This window comes from Oryctolagus cuniculus, chromosome 14 (genome assembly GCF_051225735.1).
Source record: "Oryctolagus cuniculus isolate XC-2025 breed Fujian yellow rabbit chromosome 14, ASM5122573v1, whole genome shotgun sequence".
NCBI classification, from domain to species: domain Eukaryota; kingdom Metazoa; phylum Chordata; class Mammalia; order Lagomorpha; family Leporidae; genus Oryctolagus; species Oryctolagus cuniculus.
Window position 1 is genome coordinate 92,851,656 of NC_142880.1, and position 14,354 is coordinate 92,866,009.

Genomic DNA, 14,354 nt, shown 5'->3' on the forward strand with positions numbered 1-14,354 from the left:
ATTATTTTTATTTATTTGAAAGGTACAAGAAGAGAAAGAGAAAAAGAAAGAGATCTCCCATCGACAGCTGGAACTGAGGCTGAAGCCAGAAGCAGGAACTCAATCTAGGTCTCCCTTGAAGGTGGCAGAGTCTCAAGAACTGGGTTATCAACACGTGTTCTATAACATTTTTTTATTAATTCCTGTGCTTTATCTTTCAAAGCAAAAGTTCAGAGATTCAATATAAATTAAGCCCAGATCAAAATGGACTTTTCATTGAAAATGACAAATTGATTCTGTAACATTGAAAAGCAAGCAAATAAGACTGAGCAAAAGGTAAACAGAGATCAGACAGAGGTATTCGTCCTTCCAGAGAGCAAGGCTCCCTACAGAGCTGTGACATGAAAACGGGGTGCATCAGAGCCACAAGCGACTCGTAGGTCCGCACCACGGAGCAGCTGTGACGGCTCTGTTTATGCTGCCTGTGAACGAGCATGAAGGCAGGAGGGTACTCGGGCTCCCGTGTATTGCAGACAGTTGTGGAAGACAGGAGCTCGGGGTGAAGAACAGACCCAGCAGCTGCGACCAGGCAGGGGCTGGCCGGAGCAAGGGGGCGTGTGGGGGAAGGCCGAAGCCCACCCAGTACAACGGTGCCATTTTGGGGCCAGAATGAGTTGTGTTCACTCAGCCCAGCCCTCGCCTTCTCCGGAACAAACTGAGGTTCAGCTGAGGTCAGGCAAGCACTTACTGATGGGCCACGCTGGAAAGCTCACCTTGGCACCCAGCCAGAACTTGTCCCAGCTGTTGGCATAGATAACATTCCGACCCTGGGCTTGGCACATGAGCCTTCTATCTGCTCCTCACTTCCCCGCTGGCCTCTCAATTCTCCCCCCGCTCTGGTCTCTCCACAGTGGATCTGCCTGCCCAGTTCTTCATCCTGCTCCTCTCACATCCCTGGGTCTTGGTGTGTTTGCCAGCCCTGCAGGTGGCTCCCATGGCCAATCCACGCTGTCCCTGGACAGTCACACAATCTGATTGCTTCAGTAACAAGCTCTAAGCTAAGAGCTCATGGATGCCAATCTCCAGTCCACACCTATGCCTTCAATCAGCTGTCACACAGGCAGACAAAGAGGAAACACGCAAGTGGCAGCACCAAGAGAGACAGACGCGTCTGTTAGACCACGCTCTCCTAACGCTGTGATGGGGCATTTTCTAAGCTGGTAGCCTCACCAGCTGCAAAGGAAAGCAAGAGGCTCTCAACAGGTATATGAAGCAATCCTCTTGATGGGATGCGATCATGAGGATAGAAAATCCGTGTCACCCAGAGTCTGTTTCTAGCAGCAGAAAGATTCTCGTAACTGAACACAAATTCAAGGGTGACAACCAGCGCTTGGAGAGAAGAACATGGTTAAGACTCAGCTCCCAGAATGATTCTGCAGGAACAGGAAACCTAGAGGGCACTTGTGAGACACAACAGCCACCAAGACTGCAGTGCGGGATTGGGAGCAGGAGTCATTTCTCCAAACGAGCGGCAACACGAGGCCCAGGTCAGGGCTCTGGCTGCCAGCAGGGCTGACCTTTGGGTACTGAGGCACCACCAACATGGCAGTTTGAGACATCTGTTCCATAGCATGCAGGCCGTAGTTAATAATAATGGATTGTATACTTCAAAACTGCTAGGGGTATATTGTAAATGTTCTCGCCAAAAGAAATGATACGCAGTTGAGGTGTTGGACACATTAGCTTGATTTAATCCTTCTACAATGTAGACACACACCAATACATCACAAATATATACAAATTATTTCTGCCAATTAAAATAAAGTTAAAAATATACACTTGTTTGAAGAAAGATTTTTTTCCCCCAGTTATAGGTCTCCTGTTTACAGGTTAGGGCCAAGTTTACAGAATGAAGTATGTCACAAATCACAGCACAGGAAGGAAATAGTAAAAAAAAAAAGTATACACTCCTTACCTGGTCCCAGGGAGAGACAGTGCCTCCAAAGCACATGAACAGGAACCCCATGGCCACCAGGCAGATCCATATCACCAAGGAGAAGAGGCGGAGCAGCTTCTTAAACACGGCCTCAACGCACACCAGGATGAATATGGCAAAGAAAATCGCCAGGGCGGTGGGGACTGTGATTAAAAATGCCACATGGTCCTCCACTTCCTAAGGAGAGGAAGGAAAACATTGAGAAGTTAGAACCAACACACACTGGGAGACCAGTGCCTTAGTTCTTACAATGTCACCACCACTCAACAATGTCAAAAGATCTCAGGTTTAAGAACTATTTCAAAAGTCAAACAGTTACAACTTTTAAAAATGTATCTTCATACTTAACTATGATTTTCTTTTCGGCGGGGATAATCCCACATTGGCTACTTCAATGAGGCAAAGCACTTCACCGTTGTATTTGCATTTGTCCTGACCCATGGAGAAATGTATCTCACTCAGAAGTGAACCCAAGCAAAGCAGAGGCAAGACAGTCACGCTGGAAGGTAAGACAACCACCTTCCCAGACTGTATCAGAGGATCCCAAGTATGCTGGCCTAGGAAATCAAGCCCTCCTAATGGGTTTGAAACAGTTCGTGAAAAAATACGTTTTTCAAACTCTGAAGTGACGAGCTTTAATTTTAATGCATGGCCATTAATATTTTAATGGAATCAGAGGTTAATAGAAAAGGGTTGGAAAATGCTAAATATAGAAGATGAGGAGAGGGAAGTGCTCAGGAGAGCTTGCCGTGTTTGCTTTTTTGCCTCCCCCACCTCTCCAGGGCTCCAACAGCAAAGAGAAAATAAGCATTTACATTCAGCCTCCTGCTAATGCACTTTTCTGAATTCATTTTTGCATGCTAACACTCACTTTCTATTTCTCTCTTTCTAGCCACAAAAAAAGGCACCTGCTTTCAGTTTGTACAATTTCAGCACCAAGCATTGGACAGCACATCTCCTTTGACCACAGAAGCACAGGTTACGGGCAGAGCTGGGGGAGGTGTTGGTTGACAATTGCAAGCACTTAAGACACTACAGGGGGAAGGGGTGGCAGCGCTGTAGCACAGCGGGGTTAACGCCCTGGCCTGAAACGCCGGCATCCCATGTGGGTGCCGGTTCGAGTCCTGGCTGCTCCACTTCTGATCCAGCTCTCTGCTATGGCCTGGGAAAGCAGTAGAAGATGGCCCAAGTCCTTGGGCCCCTGCACCTGCCGGGGAGACCTGCAAGAAGCTCCTGGCTCCTGGCTCCAGATCAGCACAGCTCCAGCCGTTGTGGCCATCTGGGGAGTGAACCAGCAGATGGAAGACCTCTCTCTCTGTCTCTACCTCGCTCTGTAACTCTTTCAAATAAATAAAATAAATCTTAAAAAAAAAAGAAGACACTACTTGGAATACCCACATTCCATAGCAGGGTGTCTGGGCCCAAGTATCAGTTCTCCCGATTCTAGCTTCTTGCCAATGTGCACCCTGGGAGGCAGTGGATAACTCAAGTATTTGGTTCTCTGTTTCTTACATGGGAGACAGGGATTAAGTCTGGGCTCCTGGCTTCAGTTTGGTTCACCTCTGACTGTTGGAGGCATTTGGGGAGTGAACCAGGGAATAGATCATCCCTCTGTCTCTGTCTCTATTTCTGTCTCACTGCATTTCAAAGAAAAGGGGTCGGGGGTGTGGTAAGGGGAAGCATGGATTGAGTCTGTAGCTAGTGCAAGTCCTTTGCTGGAAACTTGCTGTGAGCACAGTGAGACACAGTGCGGTGTGATAAGGCCTTCAACCCTCACCTATGTATGTGCAGTTACTGAAACATTCATAGAGGCTAAATTGAAAAACCCAGTTCCCAGGACACTAAAAACTCCAACTGACATTTCAGAATAAATCTGGGACTTGAGGAGCAGCTGTCTTCCAAATTCTAGAATCTGGTGACCCCTGACCCTTCCTGCTGGGCATAGAGTCCACTCTGTTCCATCAGCAGCCCTGACTTCATGCCAGAAACAGCTGCACACAACTACCGAGGAAAGAAGCACAAAGGGAGATGGGAAGCTGAGCAGCTCAGCCCACAACCACGTGGCGTCCAGGCTACCATCGTTGGGAAAGAGCGGAGATCCAGACCACCCCTCAGATGACTTCATTTCCCTTCCCGTCACAACTGCATGTGCACTAAATGACCCCTGGGAAGACACGCACAAAAGCAGCAAATGCTAGGAAGTGCGATTTTCTGTGCTAAGAAACCTCACTTATTGAAACATCTTTCACCCGGGACGCCAGCATTAGCACCACTCCGTGGCTGGGAGAGCCGAGGCATGGGGGAGGGCCGCCACGTGCTGTGGCACTGATGAGGCACATAGCCTGGGGCCACACCCTCACCCAGGGGCCCAGAACCGGCAGCAAACAGGAGGCTCAGAGGCCTCCGTCCCTCCCTCCATTGCTATTTCTGTCCACGATGACAAGCGCAAGTTGTTATTCTGCCCCTCAGCCGCGTGTTGTGTCATCACCATGGGCATTAGGTCCCCAGCAGCCCACAAGTGCTCCTTGCACTAAGAACCATGAGCGGATGTCCATGTGAGGCAGGACAGCAGCCACCTGAGGAATTCACCATACACGCATGGCGCCATGAAAACGGATTGTATGATCAACGTCCCCCAGTGCAGTACTTGAGCTGAGGGTGGAAAACTCATCCCAGTAACCAGGGACGTTGTTTCGCCAGGGTGACTGTTCATGCCCTTCACTAACCCAGTGGAGGAGCAATTATTGACTTTGCCGGTTCCTGTTTCTCCAGGGAGACTGGACATGGGTGTGATCATGTGCTAGACTGCAATGGGAAAGAAGTCACTACAGGTACAGAAAGAGGGTGGCACGGCCCTTCCAGGAGGCAGGAGACAAAGCGAATGATGCTGTGAGCTTCTGCTGCATCCCCTGTTTGAAAACACCGATCTGGAGAGGGTGTTCAGTGTGGCAGTTAAGACCCAGCTTGGGACCCCCACATCCACTATCCAAGTGCCTGGGTTCGAGTCCCATCACTGCTGATAACTCCAGCTTCCTGCTAATGCAAGCCCTGGGAGGCAGCAGGGATGGCTCAAGTATTGGGGTGCCTGCCACCCACATGGGAGACCCAGCTAAGCTCCTGGCTTTGACCTGGCCCAGCAGGCATTTGGGGAGTAAAGCAGAGGAGAGGAACTCTCTCTCTCAAACACACTCTATGCTCTCAAATTAAAAATCAAATAAAAAGATGGATCTATAATAGACAAAGGCCCAGTGTATTATCTTGCTGGATACAGCAAATGAAACGAGCTTGCTTTGGGTTTTAAATATTGGAATGTCTTTCAATTCTCAGATCAGGTCACGGAGAGGCAATCTGCCTGGGCTGCAGGCAGCTTCTCCATTAGTCACAGTGGGCACAGTCCCTGGGATCCACAACCCTCCCAGGGAACCACAAAAAATGCTTTCATTTCTTTTAAAATGACAACAAAGCAAACATAAGCTTTCAGGGCCAAAGAGAACATGTCTTTATTGCAAACTCTAAGTTGCAGAATATCTTCAGGGAGGAAGGAGCCTATGAAAGCCCCTCCAGTGGGATCCTAGGTGGCAGGATTCCCTGGGGGATCCTGTACAGCTGAGGAAGAGTGCAGGGTCCAACAGGGCCCCCAGGCTTGGGGGTGATGGTGAGGCAGCCAGCTGCTCCAGGGGGCGGTGCCCCTAAGCCAGGCCCTTTGGGAAACAGGGACTCTTCAGGAGACAGTAATCTTGAACAGAGCCTGCAGCTGCCTCTGATCAAGTTCCACACAGACTTCAGCACCAGTGAGTCTCTTGTAACAGCTTCAAGGAGAACAGCAACGTACTCACTGAAGACCTCGTGAGCTGAGGAACCACTTCCTCCCCTGGCCTCCCTGCTGGCACCATGTTTTCCCAAGGCTCAGTAACGGACACAGGGAGCACAGGGCTCTCCTCCCCCGGAACCAGGGTCACTCAGCTCTCCTCCCTCTGAGCCGGTCCCGGTGCTGATGCCACAAAAGCTATTCCTGTGGTGGTTTTATTCTGAGTTGTTTCCAAATTTCAGAGAACAAAACAGTCGCTTAAAATAAGCAAACTAAACATCAAAAGCATTGTCAATCTAAATTAGGTATTTTAATACATTCCAACCCTCTCCCTTTGTGGGAAAAAAGTTACCATATGATGCCAGGTAGATAACATGTACTAAAATGCCCTTCCTGGCACTAAAATGCCTTTAAAGGGGAAAATAATGGTATATAATGCATAGTAAATTAAATGCGCTAAAATGCCTTTTTAAAAGCAGATTTTTAGCATCGCAGCATCAACTATTGTAATGATAATGGGTCCCTACTACCCTCTTCAGCTATTTTATCCTTTTAGTTTTCATGCATTTTCTGGTAATTTTGGACACCGTCTAATTGCTATGCCTATTAAATACCCATCACTTTTATTTATGATGTGACAATTCCTTTGTTTCTCAAAACCTCTTCCACAGGACACCAGTTTATCTGCATTTTCCTTCTTTTCCATGTGCATTTTTTCTTAAAAATTATTATTTTTCACTGATGTGATAAAGAACACACAGTGCTTCTCTGTTGAATAAAAAGATATTTTAACAAAGCACACAGAGGTGGCACAGAATGAAGGCATGACTCCCTGCTGCGTAGCTCGGGTGAGAAGCTGAGGGACCCTAGGCCAACGTCCTCACACACACACGATACTGACTTCTGCTGCTGGGTGCTTCATATGTCACAGGTGCACCACAAAGTGACAGCATCGTTGGGAAAATGAGCCCATCTTTAGCTATGGCATACCCTCGACACAGCTCTGTATGCAGAGGTATACCTTTGCATATATAAAGAGAAATGTTTCATATCCATAAATCTCTTTATATTCCCTTTTTACTGGGAAAAAAAGGAATACAGAGGCAATTATAATAAAACATTTATAAAGCTACCACAACAGCCTCAAAGTGCAAAAAGCAAAAATGGACACAATCAGAGGGAAAAGTAAATTAATGGATCAGAAGTGGAAGATCTCAGGACCTCTATGTAGGTACTGATAGGCCAAGCAAAGGAAACAGAAAGGAAAACAAATAAATAGATGAGAAAGATGTGACTATCGTAGTTAGCAAGCTTGGCACAATTCCACGTCTTACCAGCAAGGAGAACAGTACCTTCTCTAGTGCACAAGAAATATTTATAAAAATCATGTATCCAGGGCTGGTGCTGTGGTGTTAAGCTGCTGTCTGCAGTGCCAGCATCCCACATGGGCGCTGGTTAGAGTCCCAGCTGCTGCACTTTGGACCCAGTTCCCTGCTAATATGCCCAGGAGAGCTGTGGAGCATGGAGCAAGTTTCTAGGCCCCCACGTGGGAGACCTGGAAGAAGCTCCTGGCTTCTGGCTTCGGACCAGCCCTGCTCCAGCCTTTATGGCCATTTGGGGAGTGAACCGGATCAATCTCTCTCTCTCTCTCTCTCTCTCTAACTCTGCTTCCCAAATAAATAAATAAATCTTGTTTAAAAAATCATATATTGGCAAGTTGCAAAAAATTTCAAAGAACATGTGCAATAGAGCTTAAATTAGAAATTTTAAACAAAAACAAATTAAAAATAACCATATATCCATATGACAAAAAGCACAATTTTAAAGATCCTTTGGCCAATAAAGAAGCCACAGCATGAGTGTTCATAATGCAAGCAGGCCACATCAACTCTGTGGCGTGCGCAGTTCTGGTGTTGATTCGGCTTTGCCAGCGTCACCCTTCCCAGGACCCCTTCCTCCTACGGTGCCTGTTCAGTGCTGAAGGAAGGAAGGCTCTGTGGAAGACTCTGGAGAAGTCCTGGCAGTCAGGGACAACTCAGGGCTCTCACAAAGGGCCAGGAGCGCGCCATCCGTCCTGGGTCTCCCCTGCTCCACTCGCCGCTCCTGTTCCCGGCTCTGCTGAACAGATGTGGAGCTGGGCTCCCCCACCTTGGCCGCCCTCTGTCTGACAGCCGGGTTTGTCTCCATGGACTTCCTTGAGCGCTCCCACCTGCCACCCGCACCCACGCTTCAGGAAGACTCTCAGTGATGGCGACAGTTGCCTCATTCCCACACTGCAGGAGGGACTGGACACTGGCCACGGGCCAGAGTCCCCATGTGTTCTGAGATGCCCCCTGCTACAGGGTTTGGGGGCCCATAGGCAACCCACTGTTGAAACTGAATGGATAAAAATAACTCCTGGTCAAGTTCCTATTAGGATCTGGTCCTTTCCATTGAACAAAATGGCATAGGAAAAACAGCAACCAAGAAGGTACATTTCCCATACAGGCTAAAAAGAAAAAAATAAAATAAAATAAAATAAAATAAAATAAAATAAAGAGGAACAGGAGATGCGAAGGCAGAGAAATACAGCAAATCCAGGAAGTTTGTCTCAAGAAAGAACTCTGGCTCTGACCACGGACACTACTGAAATGAAACAGGTAAGAAGTTTGAGAGATTTGAGTGTGCAGAGAAACCCCAACCCGAGTGATGGGTGCTCCAGACTTAAACTGGTTTTGTCCACCTACAACAGGAAACAGACTGAGAACGCTGCTCATCGTGCACAAAGAGAATAAATATCCCCAGCACTGCATTTGGACGTGGTCGAGACAAGAACCTCCCAGAGGGAAGACAGAAGCTACAGAAAACAAGGGTCAAGGGGACGCCTTCCTATCTCCAGGACAAACTTCTGTGGCTGATGAAGAAGCAACCCCCAGCTCAGGGCCAGGGACCCTCACACTGCCTGCCCAGAGACCTGCGTGTATCACCTTCCCCTGGGAAAATGAAAGGGTTGTCACTGTTTGCCTCTGTGTACGAGGCAGCTGGGTGGACAGTCGTGAGCAAGTCTCTGGAATCCAAAGGTCTACAGCCCAAGAGGAGCTACATCCTGGCCTGAAGCATAAATGACGCCTTTCTTCCCTTTGAACAAACACTCAGAGACCCAAGGTCGAGAAGGAGCTGCCATAGTGGCTGGCATTCAGAGGCTGTCTGCTGAGAGGGCGGTAGGTTCATTTTCTTAACATGGGAGTAAACTGAATAGCTGGTGACCAGACTGGACCGTGGTAGTGGTTAGGACTGACATTAGTTCACCTCTCTGTTACGACTTTGTCAGCAAACTTGGCTGCGGCAGGTCCCTCCCCTACATGTGTGCCCCAGTGTAATCCCCTCACACGGAGCCTGGCCCTGGCCGTGCGACTCTGCCAAGCTAAGGTCAGCAAAGACTTGAGAATGCTGCATATCGACACTCGCCATTTTCCTGGCTGCTCTTCAAACCTTCTGACTCCATGCAGAGAGGCCCAGGCTGGCCTATGAGTAAAAGGACACACGATGCCCAGGGACCGTCACCCCTTCCAGCACCCACGGCTGACAACCTGCCCGCTGGCCACAGGTGCCTGCTAACTAACCTGCTAGCTAACCACAGAAACCTGAGATAGAGCAGCAGAGATAGACTTAGATCAGAGGAAACAGAGCTGGGCCACAGAGCTACACCAGAGTAGCGCTACAACCTGTGAAGATTTGGTTTGCTAGACGGCATAGCTGGAGGATACACCCTCCTGCAGGCACACGGAAGTCTGATGTGGCCATGGAAGGCTGAGAAGCAAATAGTGTCTTCCACACACGAGGCCACACGGCTTCCCAACCACCTTGGGAGACACTCTTCTCATGCGGTAAGGCTCTGTGTCCGCTTCCACTGGAGCTGGTGGGTCTTTGCGATGCCTCAACCAACAGGGAACGGTGGAACCAGTGTCCTCTGCCATCAGACCCAGGGCCGTAAGAATGTGGTGACGTCCACCCTGCTCTGGTAGGAGGATCAGTCCTGGAACCCAGCCACCGCACTGTGAGGAAGCCCGATAATCGAGCGGTGAGACCACGTGGGCGTGTTCCAGCCAAGGCCCCCGCTGGGTCTCAGCTGCTAGCCAGCAGGGACCACCAGAAAGGCAAGCAAGCAGGCCTGAAGCAAGGCCGGCCCTGGTCTGCAGGCCACCCCAGCCGACACTGGCCTGAAGCAAGGCCGGCCCTGGTCTGCAGGCCACCCCAGCCGACACTGGCCTGAAGCAAGGCCGGCCCTGGTCTGCAGGCCACCCCAGCCGACACTGGTCTGAAGCAAGGTCAGCCTGGCCTTCTGGCCATCCCAGCCGACACACGGAGCAGAGATGGGCCCTGCCACCCCTGCCCAAAGTGCGGATTCAGGGGGAAACACGATGCTGTGGCTGAGTGTCACTACGTTTTTTGCATTTTTTCATGCAACAAAAAATAACTACAAAACTTACTTTGAGCAATGAAAAAGGAATGAAAAGAAGGTGTCACTTCAGTGTGTTGCATGCTAATAGCCAACAATGAGACAGCAAAGCGTTCTTTTCTTCCCTGGTGCAACTATTGAAAAGAAAATGCAAGATACCTTCTAAAAATTGACAGAAAATTCATAATATTATATTTTAAGAAATCTACGGCTAGGCCGGTGCCGCGGCTCACTAGGCTAATCCTCCACCTTGCGGCGCCGGCACACCGGGTTCTAGTCCTGGTCGGGGCACTGGATTCTGTCCCGGTTGCCCCTCTTCCAGGCCAGCTCTCTTCTGTGGCCAGGGAGGGCAGTGGAGGATGGCCCAAGCCCTTGGGCCCTGCACCCCATGGGAGATCAGGAGAAGCACCTGGCTCCAGATCAGCGCGGTGCGCTGGCCGCGGCGGCCATTGGAGGGTGAACCAACGGTAAAGGAAGACCTTTCTCTCTCTCTCTCTCTCTCTCACTGTCCACTCTGCCTGTCAAAAAATTAAAAAAAAAAAAAAAAGAAATCTATGGCTTGATTTCAAATTTTTTGCAGCAAAAAAAAATTTAATTTACTTTTGTTTTTCCATCACCTCCCCTGTATGTTCTATCATAACCTTACTCTTTCTGAATTCTGGGTGACCACTGAGAGAATCCCTGAGGTAAAAGTTACATCTACTGTAGAGTTTGAGCAAAAATATGAACCTTTGTTGAGTTAAAACCACCAAGATTTTGGGCTTTTTGTTTCTATAGCATCATCTAGTATGTTCTGCCTAGAATAACAGAACATAAAAAAGATGTAGGTAGAAGTCAGTAATATATATAACAGGATAGGAGAAAGTGTGGTTCTTGAAAATGCTAAAACAGACCTCTGGGGGCTGGCACAGTGGCACAGCTGGTTAAGCTGCCACCTGCCATTCTGGCTTCCCATTACCAATTCTAATCCCAGCTCCTCCACTTCTGATCCAGCTCCCTGCTAATGCACCTGGGAAAGCAGCAGAAACTGGCCTAAGTAATTGGACCCCTGCCACCTACATGGGAGACCTGGACGGAGTTCCTAGCTGCCTGCTTCAGCCTGGCCCAGCCCCAGCCACTGCAGCCATTTGGGGAGTGGACCAGCAATTGGAAGATCCATCAATCTTTCTTTTTCTTTCTCTTTCTCTTTCTCTCTCTCTCTCTCTCTCCCTTTCTCCACGATTCTTTCAAATACATAAATCCATCTTTTTCAAAAGTGAGAACAGTGTTATCAAATGCATGGCAATAAATGTGAAGATTTGGATGAAATGTAAAAGTTCCCAGAAAAAGTTCTTCCTGAAACTGACTCAAGAAACAAAACGAGAAATAATAAAAAGTCCTGATACTATTGAACATACGCGCTACCAGAAGTTTTTGAATCTCCCTACAGAGAAAGCAACAAGCTCATGTGTCCTTCCAGGCAAATCCCATCAACTCTTTCCAAACTAGTTAAAAACTTTGTCAGAAATCAAAAAAGAAGGCACACTCCCTGGCCTATGTTATAAGACTAGCAAAAGTTTAACTTTTAAAAATTCCAGTTTGTTAAAGGAATATTCCACACTCATTTCACCAAAGAACCTAGTTGTAAAACTCTCAAACAAGATGTTATCACACCATTTCAACATTTTGTAAGAGACAGCAGTAGCAAGAAAACTGAGTTTGGCTCGAGAATATTAAAATTGTTTCATATTAGAAAATGTGTCATCATTATCTGTTACATCAACAGATTTTAAAAAAATGCACATGATCATCTCAGTTTGGTAAAATTCCATATCCAACTCTTTTAAATTTGTTTGTAAATCAGAATAAAGGGGCTGGCGCCGTGGCGTGGTGGGTTAAGCCGCTGCCTGCAGTGCTGGCATCCCATGCGGGCGTCAGTTCAAGTTCTGGCTGCTCCACTTCAGAGCCAACTCTCTGCTATGGCCTGATAAAACAGTGGAAGAAGGCCCAAGTTTTTGGGCCCCTGCACCTGCATGGGAGACCCGGAGGTGGTTCCTGGCTCCTGGCTTTGGATTGGCACGGCTCCAGCCGTTGCGAGCACCTGGGGAGTGAACCCGTAGATGGAAGACCCCCCCCCCCACCGCTTCTGTGTCTCTGTAACTCTGCCCTTCAAATAAATAAATCTTTAAAAAAATCAGAATAACAGGGAATTTCAGAGGATACCCACAAAAACCTACAACCAATATCATCCTAAAAAGGTAAACTATGAATGAATTCCCTTTCAAATTATGAAGAAGGCAAAGTTACCCTTAATTACCAGTTCTACTGCTATCACACTGCAGTTACTAGTCAACATCATAATAGAAGAAAAACAATTAAAGGTCTTAGAACAGTAAAAGAAGAGATAGAATTCATTGTTTGCTGACAATATGGCTATGTATAAGGACAACAGAAAGAATCTTCAATGTTGTTAGTTGTGATAATGGGACAGACTAGTAACGTGCATGGATATATGACCCACGTCTATAACTCAATTGTATGACTTTGCACTAGCAACAAAATAACGGAAACCATCATGTGAAAAATGCTACTTGCAGCACACAACAAGCTACAAAATGTTTTTAGCTTGAGCAGCAAGTATAGCAAATGGAAATGTTTAAAACTTTCCTGAGGTACAGAAACTGATGGTACAATGGCCCATGTTGGGAATAGAAAAATTTAATATCATAAAATATCACTTCACTATCAGCCAGGCATCAAGAGATTCCACGTGACACTACAGAAACCCAACAGGGTTTTCATATGGAGGCTGACAGCAGTTGGCTGTGAAGTTCCTATGGAGAATAAAAAGTTCAGAATAAATCAGGCACATCTGAAGGAGTTGAAAAATAAAAAGATTTTACTTGCTTTACCCAACAAGAATACTTTGAAAGTTTCAGTAATTCTGCTATGTTGGGGGGAGGCAGTATTACACAGATAAACAAACAAACCAAGAAACTCACGTATGGAATTTAAATTTTGATTTATTTATTTGAGAGACAGAGAGAGAGCTGGTTCACTTTCCAAATGCCCACAGCAGCTGAGGCTGTGCCAGGCCGAGCCAGGAATCAAAAATTCAGTCCCGGCCCCCAACATGGACGGCAGGAACGCAACCACGCCAGCCATCCCCACTGCCTCCCGGGTCTGCATCGGCAAGAGGCCGGAGTCAGGGCTGGAGGCGGCATTTCAGGCACTGCGATGTGGGACACGGGCATTCACTGCTCTGCTAGATCCCTGCTGCTGGAATTTCAATATATTACAGATGTGGGGACAGAGTAACTGGGCCAGAAAAAGCGGGTTCTCCACAATGGAAAAAATACGTAAGTGGATCTCAATCCCTACCTCACGCCACACAGGTGTGTCATTTACATCAACATAGATATATAATGTATGTGCACACATGTGTGCATGTGATAAAATTATCAAAAAAGAGATGATAAAACCCAATTTCAATATGAAGTTGACATCTGAGAGTAGACAGGAGAATGGGATAGGTTGTACATGAAGATACTTAAATATTATGGCAGATTTTCTAGTTCAGGCTGGATTCATGGTTATTCATTTTAATGTGAAAGTGATCCAGATACAGATCAAGGAGAATTGTGACTTGGAATCAAAGATGGACCAAACGACTAGTGCCATCAAGCACTTCAAGTCCAATTCCAAAAGACATGGAAGACCTGGGTGCCACGTATTTGAACTGATTGGAAGTCAATGACAGGGAAGAGTTAGACACGAGGTCCATGAGATGTCCGAGCCGTGTGAACGTGTCTTCACTCTCTGCTCCATCGGCATTCACCTGATGTCTTTATTGAACATCAATGACTTTTATTAGTTCTAGCACTGCACTAAAGTTTACTTTCCTTTATAATGTCCAAGATCACCACTGTCTTGAAATCCTAGTTACGTTGCCCTTTATTTCTTACATAACTTCAAAAAACAATTAAATACACCAGCATGCACACACACACGATGCAGTTTTAGCAGTAAATACATAGGAACAAAGGGTGGCACTTCTAGCTCTGGCTTGTCCTAGGTGGACTATCCTGACGCCATGACATTGGAGGGACAGCAAGGGATGCGGATAAAAAAAAAAAAAAAAAATTCCCAACTCC

General features: G+C 47.2%; 1 protein-coding gene across 3 annotated transcripts in view; it reads right to left on the reverse strand.

Moving 5' to 3' along the window:
* Positions 1–14,354, reverse strand: part of ADCY2 (adenylate cyclase 2) — a 411,933-nt gene that overhangs the window by 388,366 nt on the left and 9,213 nt on the right. For all 3 annotated transcript variants that reach the window (XR_016220868.1, XM_051853662.3, XM_051853663.3), the window contains exon 2: positions 1,955–2,152. Coding sequence is in view for 2 of the 3 variants with exons in the window: in XM_051853662.3 (XP_051709622.1) it covers positions 1,955–2,152 (198 nt within the window). In the remaining variant the exon portion in view is untranslated. The remainder of the gene's footprint in view (positions 1–1,954; positions 2,153–14,354) is intronic.